General features: G+C 61.4%; 1 protein-coding gene across 1 annotated transcript; it reads left to right on the top strand.

The window, feature by feature from the left end:
* Positions 1 to 12,456: 12,456 nt before the first annotated feature.
* LBHD2 (LBH domain containing 2) lies at positions 12,457 to 15,036 on the top strand. Its single transcript, XM_090265614.1, has 3 exons — positions 12,457 to 12,773; positions 13,602 to 13,758; positions 14,730 to 15,036. The coding sequence occupies exons 1-3, from the start codon at positions 12,726 to 12,728 to the stop codon at positions 14,792 to 14,794; spliced, it is 270 nt and encodes an 89-aa protein (XP_090121740.1). The 5' UTR covers positions 12,457 to 12,725; the 3' UTR covers positions 14,795 to 15,036.
* Positions 15,037 to 18,264: the final 3,228 nt, after the last annotated feature.

Genomic DNA, 18,264 nt, shown 5'->3' with positions numbered 1-18,264 from the left:
GCGCGGAGCTGCTGGAAACGCAGGTTCGATCGGGCGGCGGTGACGCGGGGGCGCAGACGGTAACAGTCTCCAAACTGCAGGGAGGAGCAGGGCCCACCACTGCCGGGTGGGTATGTGATGCCACACCTGAGAGCTCGGGAAGCCAGCAAGAAGTCTTTGGTGTTAGAGGTCAGAGAACAAACAAACAAACAGACTGACATCTGACCTCGTCTGGGATAGTCCTCGTTTCTTGTCTTTGTCCTAGTGTCCTAGTGTTTAAGTCCGACATTGCCCTCCACTCCCACAATGTCCGCGCTGGGGCCATGGACCCTCTCACCTCCAGGCCTGGCAGGCTCAGCCCTGCCCTGCTCAGCCCTTGGCCCCATCCTCACCCTCTTCGTCTCTGACTCCAGTCTCAGCGGCCTCCTTGCTGCTGCTCAGCTCCTCCTGCTCCCTCCTGCCTCAGGGCCTTGGCGCTGGCCAAGCCCGCCACCCTCACTGCCAAACCCAAATCTGTTTCAGTGCTTCCCCCTCGAAGCAGCCTTGCGAACCTCCCTAGACTAGATCAGACCCAGTTCACCCGACAGTGTTCCTTAGCTCTCTGCACAGCAGGCACCTGTGAGTATGGAAATGAAATCTTGCTGTGCCTCAGTTTCCTCGGGCATAAAAAATAGTATAATGCTAAAACCTACCTCGTCCTTCCAGGGAGTTTCTCAGAGCACTAAACGACTCACAAGTGTTCACATGTTGGTAGCTGATGTCATCCATTAGACTTACCGTTTCAGAAATGGGGGGCTCTGATCAGCTGATGAAGGGTGTCGTCTTGGGTTCAGACCAGGGAATCGCAGTCTCCTTGGGCACCCAAGAGGCTCCTCTGTGTCTCTCCTGGTCACTTCAAACTTCTGTAACCAAGAGCCAGAGACTGGGTGGCTTATAAAAAACAGGGATGTTTGTCTCAGTTTTGGAGGTTGGAAGCCTGAGGTGGGGGGTCAGTGCGGTCAGGTTCTGGGTCAGTGCCCTCTTCCTGCGTACAGAGGGCTGCCACACTGGGTGAGACCTGCGCAGGGGCACCAGGGGGTCAGTAAAGAGCCAGGACTTGTCTACGCCTGTGTGGCCAACAGCAGCCTGGGCCTTGCCCCTGAGCACAGAAATGTCCCCAGGCTGCAAGGCTGACATGTTCTGGTGGGGCTGTGAACAGGAGAGGCCTGGGCGGGCAGGCTGAAGACATCCCTGTCCTTCTGGCCACCCCTGCCACCTTGTAGGTCTCGCTGTGGTCCCCTGACCCAGCCAGCACCACCAGCTGCTGGGGACTTGTTAGAAATGTACCCCAGATCCACTAGCCCAGAACCAATGGGACAGGGGCTTCCCTGCGATTCTGCTGTGCTCAGGACAGAGCCGTGCTGTGGGCCCCTGCTCTGGGCCGCGGTGGGCACTCACCTCCAGCCTGCTCGAGCCTCACCCCCAGGGCTGGGTGACAACGGAGGGAGGGAGACCAGGGTGCTCACGGCCGGTGTCTAGCCAAGACATTGCACAGCGCACAGCCTCACTTGACCACCCACGGGAAAATTAACCCTCCCCCCTTCCTGGTGGTGGTGGAGGGGCTCCTCCCCTCCGGTCGCTGGAAGTTAATGTAATGGTCCCCACCTGCAGGGCTGTGAGGACTGAAGTGATGCACAGGTCGGCACAGGGCAGGGCACCCCATAACCCAATCCATCGTTAGAATGTCTGTGTTCATCGCGGGTCTGACGGCCCTCTGCAGAACTCAGCAGATAATGTGCCGAAATTGGCCTTTTTTTTTTTTTTCTACTAGGAGCCAAGCAAAGGGCTAGAGAGAAATATTTATTTTCAAATAAATATAAATTTTGTATCATTCACGTTAAATAACTGCTCAAATACACTTAATTTATTCATTTGGTTACTGAAAAGATTCATTAAGAAACTACTACATGCCAGTCATTATTTTAGGTGTTGGGAGCGCAGCAGGGAAAAACGCTGATCATTGGGTTCATGTAGCTTCCATTCTAAAAGCGGCAGCAGTATCAGCACACAAGTTCAGAAGGCTTAGCCTGAGTCGGGAATGAATAATCCTTTGTGCTATGTCAAGGAGATTGGAGGAAATCTGTGATTTTCACCTTAAAAGCATTGAGCCTTCCCTTTAGTGTGTTTAAACTGAGAAAAAACGTTTTTTCCTTTTCCTTATTTATGAAAAAAATCAGAATTTTCCTGGAACAACTTACATTTTAAATTTAGTTCTATTTTTTATTTTTTTTTAAGATTGTATTTATTTTTGGAGAGAGGAGGAGGGAGGGAGAAAGAGGGAGAGAAACATCAATGTGTGGCTGCCTCTTACACGCCCGCAACCCAGGCCTGTGCCCTGACTGGGAATCGAACCTGCTACCCTCTGGTTCGAAGGCCGGCGCTCAATCCACTGAGATGGCCGGGGCTCGGATATTGACCTTTAAGACTGACTCCTGTCTGGGAGGCCGGACGCCTGGCCTCTCCCGGCAGAGCGCAGCCTGGACCGCCGGTCCCACCTGTTCCTCCGGCATTTCCCCACGCTCCCACCCAGCCCTGCCCGGCCCAGAGCGCACACCCTGGGGTGCAGGTTGGGGTCCTCTGTTCCCACTGGCGCAGCGGGTGTCGCCCTGCGTGTTTGGTGAATGAACACAGGAAGAAAGGGTGGCCCGCGCCGCTGAATGACCTGCCTGAGGTCCGGAGTGGGATGGGGAGACTGGAGCTTCTGGGACTTGGGGGAGGGCGGGAGGTAGGGGAGGTGTCCGGGCCTGGGCGGGGCGCGCCTCGGACTTGCGTTGCCTCTCCCCTCCCCACCCCGCGGCCACGCCACTCCCAGGCTCAGAGGCCGCGCAGGATCCCCGGTGCCAGGCCTCACCTCTCAGCTGTGACGCGCGGGGCCACCGCCCGCGAGGCCTCCAGGCCTTGAACCCCGCTCAGCCCCCACCCGCTGTCGGAGCTGGGGCCGGAACTACTGTTCTCTCCCCCTAACCCCTACCCCTCCTCCGCCCCCCCCCCCCCAATTGTTCAGGAGTTCGCGTGCGGGCTTGCTCCTGCCGGCTCAAAGAATCGGTTGAACCTGGCGCTATGCGGGAGCGGGCAGTTTCTGCATCACCCGCGGGCCTAACACCCCTGTCGCTGTCCGCAGGGACTCAGCGGCCCTGGGGCTGGGAGGGGGTGACAGGGACGACTCCTGGGCCCCCAGGCGGGCAGCTGGTCTTTCAAGGCAGGAGAGGCCGGAGAGACCCCCAGTTTGGGGGGCTGAGCCCGGAGACAAGTCGCTTCCCTCTCGGAGTCTCAGTGTCTGAGCCTGTGCTGGGAGCAGGGATTACCGCGCTACAGCCTCTCCGAGCCAGTGGCGCCCCCGCTGGGGAGCAGGAGAGGTGTGGCTTTTGCCCTCTCACGCCTGTACCCGGAGCCGCCCGGCCCAGTGGTGGCAGCCGGTCCCAGGTGCCTTCTCCAAATCCCAGCCCCGCTTCTCACTTGGCCCTGAGGCCCTGGGCAGCCTTCTCAGCCTCTCTGCGCCTGGGATCCTCCATCCTCACAGGGTCCCCATGATTAAAGTTGCTAGGCAAAGCCCCTAAACAGTGCCTAGAATCCTTCCAGAACATTTCAATGCTACACAAACCTGCATTCGCATGAAGGGGCACACACTGTAAACGTATTTGTTACACACAGAGGCTCAGCCCTGGCTGTGTAGTTCAGTTGGTTAGAGTGTCCTCCCGATGCACCAAGGTTGCGGGTTCGATCCCTGGTCAGAGCACATACAACAACCAACCAACGAATGCATAAATAAGTGGAACAACAGATCGATGTCCCTCTCTTTCTCTAAGGTGAACAAATTCAAAAAAAAAATTTTTTTTAAGTGCCTTGTACCCTGACTGGTGTGGCTCAGTTGGTTGGACCGTCGTCCTGTGGACTGAAGGGTTGTGGGTTCTATTCTGGCCAGGGCATATGCCCAGGTTTGGGGTTTGATCCCCAGTTGGGGTGTGTGAGAGGGCAGCCAATCAATGTATCTCTCTCCCTCTCTCCCTAAATCCAAAAATGTACTCTGGTGAGGATTTAAAACAGAAAGTGGCTCATGACAGTCACTGCTCACAAACACCTCCTGGAGAGGACCTGTCACCACCTCTGTGATCAGGAGCTGCAGCTCAGTGGGAGGGACTGGGCGGTCACCTGTGGCAAGACCTGGGGTATCTCCAAGGCTGGCCAGGTGGGTCCTGCCCTCTGCCCCTGGCAGTGGGTGAGCCCTTAGGTCGTCGTCGGCAGCCGTCCGTCTCGAGAGACGATGGTGTAGCTTCTTAAGAGTCTATCTGCACCGCCGAGAATGGCTGTGCAGTCCGACTCGGGAGTGACATAGTATCTGTCTCCTCCCGTGTTGAATCGACATCTTGCGATGACGCTGAAGCTACAGAGCCTGGGCAGGGTAATATGGAGGGTCTGCTGTTGCCCATGCAGCAGACCCCCCCTCTCTTCGCAGCTGAAGGATCCAAGGGAAAGACGGAGTCAATACAGCTTGGGTTCAGGTGCGCCGCAGGAGTTGCCGGTGTTGACTACAACATCAAACCGCCTTAGGGACTCCGGCTCCGGATTTTCTGTCGGGGTTTACTCCCTTAGCCTTTCCCTGAATAGGTATGCCGCAAGGCAGCGGAGGTTTTTTGGAGTCAGAGTTTTCCTTCTCTGATGTACCCTGACTGGAAGATCGAACCAGCGACACTTAGCTCGCAGGCCGACGCTCAATCCACTGAGCCAAACCAGCCCTGAGCCAGGCTCTAGATTAAAACCCTGCCCCACGCCCTTGGACCGTGCACCCTGCCCAGCCTCAGACTCGCCAGCGCGCAGCGGGAGGGGTTGGCGTGAGGCAGCAGGAAGGGCAGGCGACGACACTGTCTCCTGTGGTGGCTGGGCCCAGGGTTGGGTGGGCGGAGCTCTCTGCGGGCTAGGCGCGGGTGGGATGACCCGGCCCGGGTGACTTAAGTGGGTGTGGCCGTGGCAGCTCTCACTCCTGCCCCTGCCCCCCCAACACACACACAACCCCTGCTGCGTTGGCCAACTGCGCGGAGAGACCGAACTATGGTCGCAGCAGCAGCAGCAGCAGCAGCTCCAGCTCACGTCCCCGCCCCTGATCCCACACCTGGGCTGCCTCCTGTTGCTTCCATCGCCATCCGTCCCAAGTCCCCTATGCTTCACCGCACGTCCTCGCAGACCACAATTCTTGGATGGGCCCTCGGAGTCCCCAAGACCCAGCCCGCCTGAACCCGACCCCTATCCTCCCCTCTCCTGGGGCGGAGCTCCTGGCGCGGGCCGACTGAGTGCCCCAGGCCAGTGAAATGCGGAGCAAGCCCTGCTCCCCGGCGAGCGTGTGTCAGCGCAGCTGCCCCCGTCCAACTTTGCTCCGACTCTCCCGGGGAGCCACCCTGAGCCAGTTTCTCCGGCTGTGCTGGGGCGGAAGCTACAGGTGGCGGCTGCGCCGAGTGAAGAAGGAGCGTCACCGGGGCCCCCTTGCCTGGCTCGTGCAACCCGGAATCCCTGCCCGGCCCCGAGGAGAGAAAGCCGGCGCAGGACTCGCAGAAGCAGAGACGGGCTTCGAGTCACGAGGTCCACGGGGAGAGCGGGGCGAGGCGTCGGGCGGCGCCCGGTGCTTCTTTCACCCCCGCTCCCGCCGTCGGAGGAGAGCCAAGCCCCCAGGCCCGCAGCCTGCAATCTGTCTTTCCCTCGGGAGCGCGGGGGCGCCCCCAGTCTGTCCTCCTGGGTGGCGCGCATCTCTGCCGCGGGGGGCCTGAAGTCCCAGGGCAGGGGGGCGAGTGGGGCTCCGCGGCCCACCCTGAACGCCGAGCTGGTTCCCAGGAGCCTCGCGGCAGAAGGCCTGCCCACCTGGCTAGCGCCTGGGTTCAGGCCCCCACGGGACCCGGCCCCCTAGTGATGCTCAGCCCTGCCCCTGTGCAGATCAGGGGAGGGCAGTGCAGGCCTGGGTCCTCCTACTCTCCCCACTTCAGCCTCACTGGGAGGAGAGAGGCCCCCATCCCCAGGATCTGTCCCCCCCAACACTTGTCCTGGGGCTCGGCGTGGGCGGGCACGTCGCAGCCTTCCAGGGATGCTGGGGTGGTGGCTGCTGGTAATGCCCTCGATTCTTGGGGTCCCACAGACCCTGGGAAGGGCGCCCTGTACCGTCCCCTGCACGCCTGCTCGCCCTGGTGGGGGGCGGGGGCGACTGCCTTTTATTATGGCATTTTTTAAACTATGAAACCTGATTATTTACATTAGGAAGAAACGTCCAGAAACCTTGTGCAGTCAGCCAACCTTTAGGGGCTGGGGACTTGGTGTTGGAGCGAGAAAGCTGGAATGGCTGCCTCGGGGCCTCTGTCGCAGCGGGCGGAACCGTGGATAGGAGTCGCGGGGCGTTTTCTCCAGCCGCACCTTCCTCTTCCCTCGCGGCCAATCCACTTCTTAGGACCGTCCACTCCTCCCCGGGGTCATTTACCTGGGACCTTCTGCCCACCACTGGCCCACCAGAGGCAGAGGGGCTCAGTCTGGACCTACCTCTCACAGAGGGTCAGCACGTGGGGGCAAGTGTAGGACGACCAGGCTCCTACCGCGCTTCAAATCAACACCCTAACGCCGTTCCGTCGCCCTGCTCCGCGGCAGCCCTGAGCAGTCTGGGGTGTTTTACCCACGGGTGGCCACGAGAGGGCTCCGAGAGCAGCCCTCCTGGCCAGAGCCCGAGCCGGCATTCCACCACCCCAGCGCCTCCGGCCCAGGGGCGCTGCCCTCACCTCCATTCCCGCTTCGGAGGGCGACCTGTGGTGCAGGGGAAGGGAACGATTCCAGGCTCAGAGGGGGTCTGTCCTCAGTCTTCGCGTAGCCCACTCCATCCTCTACTGCACTGGCAGGGGCCCGCAGGCCAGGGAAGGGCGAGGTCTCCCCAGGACGCCCGGCAAAGGTGGGCGCGGCCAGGACGCAGCTGCAGCCTCCAGACCATCCAGGCTGCTGGGGGCCCACGGCGACAGGACAGGGGGAGAAGCAGAATGGGAGCGGGAGGCAGAGGGGCCTCCGGGCTGGCTCCGCAGGCTTAGACACGGGCCTCCAGGCCCTTCAGTAAAGAGACCCCCTGGGCCCAGCCCTCTGCTCCACGGCAGAGCCAGCTGTTCCCGGGCCTTGAGCGCTTCCTCCCCAGGAGCTATGACACCCATCAGCGAACGCCTTGGGTGACAGCCAGTGCCTTAGGTGACAGCTAGCACCCTCCTTAACAAGTACAGAGAGCAATTCCTGCCCAAGTGGAAAGGAGGGAGGCGGCCTTTTGGGGGGCGGGTGGTGGGAGGGGAGCATGCCAGCACAGGCTCTCCTGGCATGACGGTGTCTGGCTGTTGCGCAGCCACAGTGACCTTAAGCATCACTCTGTGACCATAACCTTCAGAGGCTTTCCAGCGAGTGATCAGTGCACATATGTGAGTGTGGGGGAGGGGGTTGTCCCTCCTCAAAACTTAGCTGACTAGGGTGCTTGCCTGCATAAAACCTCCCGTGGCTCCCTGTTGTCATCGGGCCCCCATCACCAGGGACCCATCCCTCAGGTAGTCCCAGCCGTGCATGATCTATGCCAACCTGTTTTTCCAGTCTCACCTCTCTTTACACCCACATCCAGAGGTCTCCCGCATGACAGGCACTGTGCCCAGCCCCGCCTCTGGGAGTCCTGCTGTGACACCCCCGCCCCAGGCCTCCACTGAAGAGCCTGTGCAGAGCTCCAGCCACCCCACGGCCAGAGGCAGGGGCACCGAGGCTTTGACACCGCATACACCTTCACGCTGATGCTTCTGTCTGGTCTGTTTCCCCGTGTGGACCGTCACATGCTGCGTTCACCTGCCCACGATGTTGGATGGATCTTACTCTTCTTGACGACCCCAGGACCCAACACTTGACCTAGTAATAAATGTTTAATGTTGCTATGTGTCAGTAAGCACATGTTTAGCTTATGCACGAATGGGCAAAGGAATGGTGAGAAGATGGCCAGATGGAGGGGCGAGGGGTGGAGGGGGGTGCAGAAGAGACGGGGGTGCAGGGGGTGAGCTGGCGCTGGTGTGTGTGGACGGCAGGAGGACAACATACGAGGGCGATAGAGGAGTGCTCGGCGGGGGACGGGCGGGGGGCTTACTAGTGGGTCAGTGGTTGATGGGGATGAGCGCCTGGAAGGGGAGGTGAATTGGTGGATGAGGAACGCAGTGGCAGAATGGGTGCGCGGGTGCATAGGTGCATAGGTGATGTTTGGATAGATCAGGAAGCTCGACGGGTAGGGCACATGGGGGCGTTAGAATGTGAGCGGATGGAAGCTGGCAGTGGCGAATACGTCTATGTGATGGTGGTTGGTTAAGAGGTGATGAACAGATAAGTGGGTCGGAGATTGATCGAAGAAGGGTGGATGGATGTGGACACCACACTGATCCGTTGATGGACACTGAAAGGATCTCTAGTGGGTTAATTGTAGGTAATAGGTGGCGGGTGGTAAATAGATCGGAAGTGGATGGTGTGATGGATCTGTCCATAGAGAATGGACAGACAGATGATTGCTACACTCATCAATATGCAACTGATGAATGGATCACGAATGATGGACAAGTAGACAGTGGCTGGATGGTGCATGAATGGAGGGAGAGATGGCCAATAAATGGATGGCCACTATGTGGATGGATAGTGGATTGTGTGCTGCAAAGTGTAGGTGGAAGGTGAGTGGTGAATATAAGATCGTTGGATCTGGAAGGAAGAGATGACGATTGCATGATTAATGGATAAAGTTTAAATGATACATGGCTGTGTCATGGGAAGGGGATGTGTGAAAGGCGGACAGCAGGTATGTAGAAGTTGGAGAGACGGATGGACGGTGAGCAATGAGTGGCATGTAGCAGAGGAACAGGTTATTGAACAAAAGGAGAAGGACGGTGGACGGCAGGCAGAGGGCAAATGGGGATGAAGGGAGATGGGCACGGAATGGGCAGTGAACAGTGGATGGGGGATAATGCACAATGGACAGATGGGTGGGGAGCAGATTGTCATGGTGGCTGGACACTCGCTGCTGTCTCTGGGCTCTGTCCTGAGCCCTGAGAATAACGCATGGCACATGGAAAGTGCTCAGTGGATCTCCGAGAATGGATAAACATGGACGGCAGATGATCCTTGAGTGGGTTTTGGATGCAGAGTGAATTATAGCTGGATGAATGGGTAGATAGAGGATACTGTGTAATGGACGATGGATGGGTGGGGATAAGAAGTGAGTGGATGGCAGATGGCTGATGGGGAGGCGGTTGGTGGGTTGTACGGGTCATAAAAATAGGAATGGATGAAGCGTTACGAATGACTGATGGTGGGTGAATGTAAATGGGTGACTTGTGGTGGATTGCATGGTGGCTGGTGGATGGGTGGTGGATAAATCTGGATAAATAAGCAGTAGGTAGGTGGGAGATTGACAGCTGACAACCAGGTATGTGTGGATAGATAAGTGAATGGTAGATGCATCGACAGTCACTAAGTGCTGATGGAAAGCCTGAAGGTAGTGAGTGATGGGTGGACGGTGAGTAGATGCTGGACTGATGGGTGTTTGCGTAGCGTGTTACTGCTTGGTAGGTGGTGGGTGTGGCTGGTCATGGACGGGAGGATGGTGTTTGGAGAGTGGGTGGTGACTGGAATTGGATAGCTGGGTGACAGCTGGTGGCCGGTGGATAGTGGATGAGGTTGGATGGCGCATGGCAGGTGGCAGCGGTTGGATAAGTGGACGCTGAATGATGGCTCGTGGGTGTTGGAGGGGAGTTGGGTGTTAGATGCTGACGGTGGAAGGGTGGGTCATTTGCATATCAGAGGTCGTGCGTGTACCTTGGCCTCGGGTGTCAGGTCTGGACATCCAGCTGAAGGAGATTGTCCCAGGGTTGTTTGGCTCCTTCTTGGGAATGGGTTGGGGATGAAGATGAGGGGAGGAGCTGGGTGACCCTCACCCTCAGGGATGCACCTTGGCACTCCCACTCCCTTGTCCACCTGTCCTATTCCTGTTCACTCCTTCCATTTGGAGGGTGTCCTCTTCCTATGCATTTGGCCCCACCCAATTCTGTCCCTGAATTCCTGAGCCTCGAACTTGAGGCTCTGGGTCTCAGGGAACGATGATCAGGTTCTGGGGGCTGCGGTCTTCTGAAAGGGAAGCTGGGGCTGGTGCCCTGCCTGCGAGCAGAGGAAGAAAGCATGGAGGAGCGTAAGTGTGAATGAGGGGCCAGGAGGGCGAGAGCGCGTGGGCGGGGAGGGCGGGTTGGGGATCCAGGCTAGCAGCGCTGATCCCAGCCTGCCGCCCCCGGCGCGAGCCTCCGGCGCGGGCAGCGAGTGTGAGTTGATGCGCAGGGCGCCCTCCCCACCCAAGCCCTGGCCCACGGCCCCAGGGAGCCCTGGTGGGCAGGCGCGGCACGAGCGGGAAGGGAGGAAAGGAGCTGACTGGGGGGGTTTGAGTCGGAGCTCCTGGGGAAAGGAGGGCTCGAGGACCACGGGGAGCGCTCGGCGTCGGGATGCCAAGCCTTGGGCGCTAGCAGCACCTCCGGAGACGGTGCACTGCCACAGCTGGCCTTGCACACCTGGGGGCCGCCCGAGGTGTGGGTGGTGGGAGCCTTGGGGGGCCGGCTCCCGCACTGGCACGGGAGCCGGGCACGGGGCGGGGGGCGGGGGCAGCCCTGAGGCACTTGCTCTGCCTGCCGCCGCCCTGGCTGCGCTCACCACCCCTCTCTCCTTCTCAGCCGTATTACCTGGGGGGTCTGCTTCCGCCCTTGCCTCCTTCTCCAGCTGTAAGGTCCTTGCTTTGTCTGCGGCCAGCGGTTTCCCGGCCTCTCCGCAGTCTCTCCCACACCTGTCTGGGTCTCAGTCCTGCCTGCTCTAGGCTCCAGCCGAGGTCCTGAGTTCCTGGGATGAGACCCCAGGAGGGGCTCCTTTGGAGGGACGGACCTGGAGGCGGTGGGCAGGGGGTGCTCTGGCATAGGGTGGAGACACCCCATGCAGCCTGTGCCCCTTTTTCCCAGGGTCTCAGCCAGGACTGAGTTGACCTGGGTTGGGTGTTTGGTGAAAGAAACCTCATTCCCCAGAATAGCAGCCCTCCCCCTTTGCTGGGTGCCCACAGTACCCCGCCCCCACAACCAGCAGGATATCACAGGCATTTCACCCTGCTGGTCACCCCGCACTCCTGCCCTTGCCTGTGGCACTGGCTCCCTCCAGGCAGTGCCAAAGGGAGGCGTCTGCATCAGGGCCCCACCCCCATTTCTGCCTCTGGCCCAGTGCAGGTGAAGAGTCTGAGGCTGGTGAGCCTCTTTCCAGAGCTGTTCGGTGTGTCTCTTGTCTCCCACTGGGTGCCTTTGCCCTGGTGCCTGCCTGAGTGAGTGCGGCCAAGTGCAGGCAGGACGTAGGTTTCCCTTCAGCTCTGGGGTGAGGGCACAGCTCCGGGTATGTGAGGGTGTCAGCTCTTGAGCGGGGGAGTGGGGAGCTAGGCACCTCTGCCTTGGGCTGACTTGAACCTGTGCCCTGCCACTCAGTCTCAGAAACCCCTGTGGGTCCCTCCCCTCTCCGCGTCCCCCTGGCTGTTTTCTGACACAGAACATCTCTCCTCCCCGCTGGCCTGGCTGCCTCTTGCTCAAGCCCCAGGCCTCAGATCAGCTGACCCTCTTCTGGGAAGCACGCCTCTCTGGGTCTGAGGCTGGGACAGCCTCATCCCCCCCGCCCCGCCCGCCCTCTGCAGCCCTGGGCTGCATTGTGTCCTGCCCACCCAGTGCCCCTCTGATGGGAGGCCGGGCCGGGATTAGCTGTGACAGAGGTCCAGCTGGACCATGGGCGCTGGGCCCAGGCTGGGTGGGGTGGATGTGGCTGAGGCAGTGCGAGGCTTCCGGGAGGAGGGTGGGCGCCAGCGTCCGGCCCACAGCTGACCTCTGTCTCCCGTCTGTCCACGCGCTGTCCTCCTGCAGCCCCACGGTGGCAGCAGCATGAGTGGTCCCCAGCCTGCCATGCCTGAGCCAAGCACAGCTGCAGAGGCCAAAGGCCAAGCAAGAAAGGTATGTAGTTGGGGCCCCGGGGTGCCAGTCCCCAGCCTTGAGGGAGAGGAGATAGCCAGCTTCAAGGCCCGGCCCTAACTTGGGGCATGCCTCGGTTTACCCATTTGCATTGGGGAGGCACTTGCTCTGACAGAAGAGACTGATGGAGAAAGTGATTGAAGGCCGAGCTGCCCTGGCATACTTAGCATCCCTTCTGGGCCTCGGGGGCCCCAGGGCTTGACCCTTGGGGCAGTTCCCTCTCTGCTGGGTGAGGCCACGCCAGAGTCCCCTGCCCTCAGCGCTAGTTCTCAGAGTGGGGGGAGTGTCGATGCAGCTGAAAATTAGCTCATTATGTGAGGAGCAGTCTTGACGTTCTGGATTCTCGCTGTTGGCGTTGTTGGGAGGTGCAGGGTGGAGGGGCACAGAGGCCGGGGGTGCAGACACAGCATCCCTGGCAGGGTAGGTGGAGAGGGGGCCCCAGGCCTTGCAACCCCAGGCTCTGCTGGCCTGGGTCTCTGTCTGGGCAGAATGACACCCCCGTCTGGGGGGCCACAGGGCTCCCCAAGGGGAGGCGGGAAGGAGAACGGCAGGTGTGGGGGGGTTCCCGAGGGGAAGTAGCCCCTGAGCGAGGAGTGCCAGCAGGAAGCCCAGTCGTCAGGGCATGGCTGTGGTCCCTGCTCTGCTGTTCCCCTGATTCCACAGATGTCCCAGCCCAACGACTCCTGTTCACACACTTCAAGGTCCCCTGGGGTACGTGGTAAAAATGCTGACTCCTGGGCCACACCCAGAGAGTCTGGGGGGGAGCCCAGGAACGTGCATTTAAGCACGTTAGGTGGCTCTGCTGCTGTGGTCAAGAACAGTGTAGCAAAGCCCTGCCAGGTGCGTGCCACGCGCCCCTCCTCAGGGCACCGTTGGGGGAAGGCGGATGTGCACCAGCCAGCTACCCTGCTAGGTAAAAGGGGGAGGTGGGGAGCTCCAAGAAGGGACCCCACTGGAGCGAAGGCATGGAGGTGGGGCCCGCAGGCCAGTCTCGGCTGCTGGGGCGCTGCAGCCGGGGCCGGGGACCGGGAAGCAGCACTGGGGCTGGGGCTTCCACCTCAGAAGGCTTTGGATGGGAGGCGGAGACACAGAGGGCATCTGCTGGGTGTGGGGAGGCGCCCCCGCACACGCCTGCGGGGACTGAACAATGAGCCTAGAGCAAGCTGCTCAGGTAGCCATGGCAACAGCTTCCCAGCTCCCCTGAGCAGGGAGGAGGTCAAGGACCCAGCAGGGAAGACCCCAAGCAGGGGCCGTGCAGGAGATGGGAGGCAGCCCGGGGCGCACAGGAGCCCTGGGCTCACGCACTGTGCCACCGTGACCTCCGCGGCCTCAGGCTCCCGTCTGGGAAGTGGGCCTATGGGATAAGCCCATAGTGCCCCAGGGAGAGCTGTCACCCTGAGTGCCGAGTGCCCCAGCCCCAGGGGTGGGGGGTGGGGGGGCGCACAGGCACGGCTCTGTGTGGGAGGACCCAGGACAGGCGTGTAAGGAGGGGGGCGCAGAGCCCAGCATTGCCCTGACCCCTGTCTACCCTCCCTGCAGGCTGCGGCGGGTGCCCTGGAGAAGGGCGCTCGGCTGGGCCAGCGGCTGCCCTCTATCGTGGTGGAGCCCAGTGAGGTGGGTGCTGTGGAGAGCGGGGAGCTGCGTTGGCCCCCAGAGGACGCCCAGAGGGGTTCCCCCCAGAGCCAGGATGCTGCTCGTGAGTGGGGGCTGCCGGGGGGGCCTAGAGGAGGAGGAGTCAGAAGCAGGGTCTCCTTCCTGCCCGCCCCTGCAAGCAGGGCCCTCCACCCCTCCAACCCGCTCACCCTGCGTGGGTCTGCCCTTTAAGCCTGTTGCCCCCTCCCCCACCTGCACATGAGGTCCCTTCAGCCACTGTTGGGGCCCCTGCCTGGCACAGAGGAGGCGAGCAGTGTGTGTTGGATGAGAGACCACACTTCTCACCCCTCACCACCCAGCCCCGCTCATGCGTTGTCCGCTAGGGACTGGATGGGGTGAGGGTGTGGGTGCTGAGCAGGCCCAGCCCAGGTGCTCATGGCAGGCCCATGTCCTGCCCACAGGTGCCCAGGGACCGCTGAGGCCAGGAACACTTCCTGGAGGAGGCTGTGTGGGCAGGGTCAGAAGGGTCAGCTGGCAGCCAGGGCTGAGGCCCAGGCAAGACAGCGGGCTGGGCAGCGGGGACCTCCAGAGGTCACATGAGGGGGTCTGTCCCCTAGTGAGGAAATGAAGTTGGCCTCAGCTGGGGCTGCTTAGCACCCTGCCTGCCCTCCCGCCCTCCTCAGATGTCACCCGTCCCCCCGCAGCAGCCCTTACTGGTCAGCCACCCCCTGAAGCTTGGGCCCAGAAGGGGCCTGTCCATGCCACAGCCCCCCATCACCCCAAAGCCCCCTCACCTGCTGTCAGGCTCCCTCATGGCAGCAGGACAACCCCTTGGGTGGGTAGGGCTTGGGTGCTAGAGTGCCCCCGGGCCTGCTGCCCTGTATTCTGGTGTCAGGGCAGGCGCCACTCCTGCTCCCGGAGCCTGGCCTGCGCCTTTCTTCCCCTGACCCAGCACCCCCTCCTTCGCCTGTGCCGAACCGTGCCCCCCCCCCCAGCCGCAGCCCCCTCCCCCATGCATTTCCTTGCGAACCTGTCAGGAGCACAGCCCCACCGCCCCCTCCCCGTGTCTGCCAGGAGCACCAGGGGACGCTCCAGACAACACTGGCAGCTCTGAGAGCCAGGCCCTCGCAGCCCAGTAACAGGACAAGGACATGGCCAGACTCTGCTGTCCCTGCCATTGCTCTCTGACAGCGGAGAGGACCTGCGTCCCAGGACGGCCGGGCTGGTGCACAGAGCATAGAGACGGCCACCACCTCCGGCCGCACCGAGTCAGGCCGGGCCCCTAGCCCCTGCGGTCTCCCGGCCCCGGTCAGGGCCTGGATCGGGACCACACCCCTCCTTGTTCCCCGGTTGGAAGCAGAAATAAAGGTTTTTCCTGGTAGTGAGCACATCTGGTGGGGACTCCAGGGTTGAGGACAATTTTGGTTCTGCCAGTGGCCTTCCAGGCAGGGTCTCAGCTTGGAGCCCAGGCTGACCACTCCAGGTGCTGAGGGACAGAGCACTTGGGCGTTCATGTGGGGGCGGAGCTCAGGGCGGCCGGTGGGGCTCTCCTGGGCCCTGCCTAGAGCCCTCTGCTCTGCCTCAGCCAAGGCTGCCCCAGACAGCATCAGTTGCTTCCAGGTCACCTTCCCACCCCCGCTCGGGGCCGGCGGCTCTGGCTGGACCCTGAGAGCAAGCCCAGGGCTGTTATCCCCCTGACCCCAGGTACACAGGGCACAAGAATGGTACAGGAGGTGGAGGGCCCTATGCCAGACTGGACCTCATTAAATCCTACAGAAGTCCCATTTGACAGTTGAGGTGACTGAGGTGTGGAGGGTGGCGCCCAAGGCTATAATGGGATCCCTGAGGCTGGAAGCCCCCAAGCTAGACACAGAGCCCACGTGGAAGATTAAGTGGCACCTTTCCTTGCACCGTGTGAGGGGCCTCTCTCTCCACGGGATCCAGCAGCATCGTCTCTGGGCTCTGTCCCACTGCATAAGGACAGGGGAGCCCTGCTGGCCGGGTGGGTTAACATGGGGGCAGGAACCTGACCACTGCCTGGGCCCACCGCCCTGGCATGCCACCCTACCTGGCACCCTCCCAACCTGGCCCCTGCCCTCGGCAAGCCTGACCCCAAGGCCAGAAGAAGCTCAGGGCCTGGCAGGGGGCAACCAGTCAGCAGGCCCAGGCAGGGCAGAACAAGGCCTGGGGACCACGACCAGGAGGAGGCGGGAGACACAGACCCTTCTGTCCTTTCCTGGAGGCCTTGCTAACCTCCAGATGAACCGGGCACCTTCTCCAATCTGCCTTCCTTCTAAAAATAGCCCATCCCCCCAAGTGCAGGCGAGGCGGGAGGCTGGAGTGCCCAGGTGCCCCTGGCAGCCTGGGATTCTGCGTTAGTGTTAGCCTCGTGACCCCATGGGCCCCTGCACAGGCCCCGTCTGCACCCGGGAGAGGCCCTCAGCTGTCCTTCCAGGCGTTTCTTGTCCTCCTTCAGCCCTTCCTGTCTGGTCCCCAAGAGGGTGGGGAAGGGGCAGACGTTTCTCAGGAGGTGTTGCCAGGACTTGCTGACACTTGGGACGTAGAGCAAGACGTGATTTCCGGCTCCTGGTGTGGACCGTCGGGTGGGCCACGGTGCCATGTGCGGAGGTTTCATCCTCACCCCTCCCAGGCAGTGTTACGCCCATTTAAACGCGACATTCCCAGGGGCCACAACTGACGAATAGCAGGGCTCGGAGTAATCGGTGGGCCTGAGACCCAAGCGTGGCGGCGTCATATGATAACGCGGCAGGTCTTGGGTGGAGGCGGCCTATGACCGGGGGTGCCAGGGCTGGACGTGCCCGGTGAGCCCGGTGAGCGGGAGGAGGGGGTCAGACCCAGCGGGGGTGGGCAGAGCACCCCAACCCTGCCATCGGCTCCCGGGGGCAGCTCAGGAACCTGCAGCCCGCGGAACCCCGGGACCCAAAACCTTTAAACCAGCAGCGCCCCAGCCGACTCGCCTGAGCATGCGCATGGTAACGACGTGGGGCGGGGCCAGACAGACGCCCCGCCCACGGTTGGGCCCCGCCCCTTCTCCCGGTGCTGCCCATTGGGATGCTCAGATGGGTCACCTGGTCTCTGGAGAGACAGGCTCCGACAGAGGCACGGCCTGGCCCAGGCCCCCAGCCGGGGAGGGGCCGAGGGAGACCCGGCTCTGCCCCGAGCCCGCCGCCGCGCAGGCGGAGTCTGCCGCCTCCGTGTCTGCGTTCGCGGGGAGACAGCCTGGCTTCCCAGGAACGCCAAGGACAGGCCTGGGAGCCAGGTCCTCTCCTGAGGTCAGCCCGTTTGACCCCAACGGCAGCCTCACTTGGTGCAGGAGTGAACTGGGGCTCAGAGTCCGAGGGCCTCTCCCGCGGTTGTGCAGCCCAACTTGGGGGGTGCTCTGCCTCCCCCTCCCCCTGCCACCTGTTGTCTGCCTTCCCCTGCCCAGCCAGACCAGCCCTGGTCCCAAGCTCCTCGCAGACGGCCTCGGCTGTTCAGAGGGTTTTACTCCGAATGTGGGGGGAAACGACGTGGTACAAGAGCAGAAGAAGCATTGCAGCCTCTTGCTGAACAGTGGGCGCCGCCTGGGCAGGGGTGGGGGGCAGCTGGGACTTGGGGCGAAGTCCGGGACAGCCCCAAGCCCTGGCCACCACCAACCTTACAGGGACCTGTCTCTTGAGTGGAGGTGGCCTGACACGGGAGATCCCGGGATATGTCTCGGGGGCTGGGAAACAGGAGGGTGAGACTGAGGGGGCCCACTGGACGATCCTGTCCTCAGAGGCAGAGAACTGGACTGGAGGCCTGGGCTCTGTCCAGCCAGCTGTGTGGCCAAGGGCAGCGTTTGTCCGAGTTGGTGCTGCTGTGCAACCAGGTGGGGATCGTGGACCCCAGAGGGCGCCCTGCAGGACAGAGTTGCCCCAGGACCCCACTGAACAGCCCTGCGAGGCCCTCTGTCTCCTGAATTGTGCGTGCCCCTCCCATCTGTTAATCTCTGACTGTCAGAGGTACAGGGAATGGGAGGCTAGCGGGCAGGCCAGCGGAGGGATGGAGAACACCCACCCAACCAGCTTGAGCTGGGACTCTTATGACTCCATTCACAAGGGGAAACCCAGAGCTCATGGGTCTAATGGCTCAAGTGGCAAACCAGAGGTCTTACTGGAGGAGGTGCCCAACTTGGCCTGTCTGCTGATGGCAGTAGAGTGTGACAGCTCAGGTGCCTTGTAAGAACGGGAGATTAGGACAGGCACCCACAGAAGGAAGTCCATGTGAGGACACAGGAAGAAGATGGCCACCGACCAGCCAAAGAGAGAGGCCTCAGGAGAAACCAGCCCCGCACACACCTTGCTCTCCGGCTTCCAGCCTCCAGGACTGTGAGGAATAAATGTCTGTGGTTTAAGCAGCTCAGCCTCCGGGTGTGTGTTTGGGAGCCTTCGGACATGAACTCACAAGCTCATCTTTGTTCTCCCAGCAGCCTGCCCAGGGCACCTCTCCTGCTTTGTCCCCCACCCTAGTGGCTCCAGCCCAGGTAGGACAGGCCTGGATTTGCCCTCCTTGGATTTTCCCTAAATTTTTTCCTAGGACGCAAGCAGTGGAATCCCCCCACACTGAG

Source organism: Furipterus horrens, unplaced genomic scaffold (genome assembly GCF_987537825.1).
Source record: "Furipterus horrens unplaced genomic scaffold, mFurHor1.1.pri manual_scaffold_21, whole genome shotgun sequence".
NCBI classification, from domain to species: Eukaryota; Metazoa; Chordata; class Mammalia; order Chiroptera; family Furipteridae; genus Furipterus; species Furipterus horrens.
The sequence above is the reverse complement of the archived record's forward strand: the minus strand, read 5'-3'. Positions and strand labels throughout refer to the sequence as shown.

Excerpts from the sequence above, each read along its gene's own strand:
- LBHD2 (XM_090265614.1), top strand. The coding sequence starts at position 12,726 with ATGTCCCAGCCCAACGACTCCTGTTCACACACTTCAAGGTCCCCTGGG. Across the intron at positions 12,774-13,601 it reads ACACTTCAAGGTCCCCTGGG|GCTGCGGCGGGTGCCCTGGA; the intron begins GTACGTGGTAAA and ends CCCTCCCTGCAG. Across the intron at positions 13,759-14,729 it reads CCAGAGCCAGGATGCTGCTC|GAGCACCAGGGGACGCTCCA; the intron begins GTGAGTGGGGGC and ends CGTGTCTGCCAG.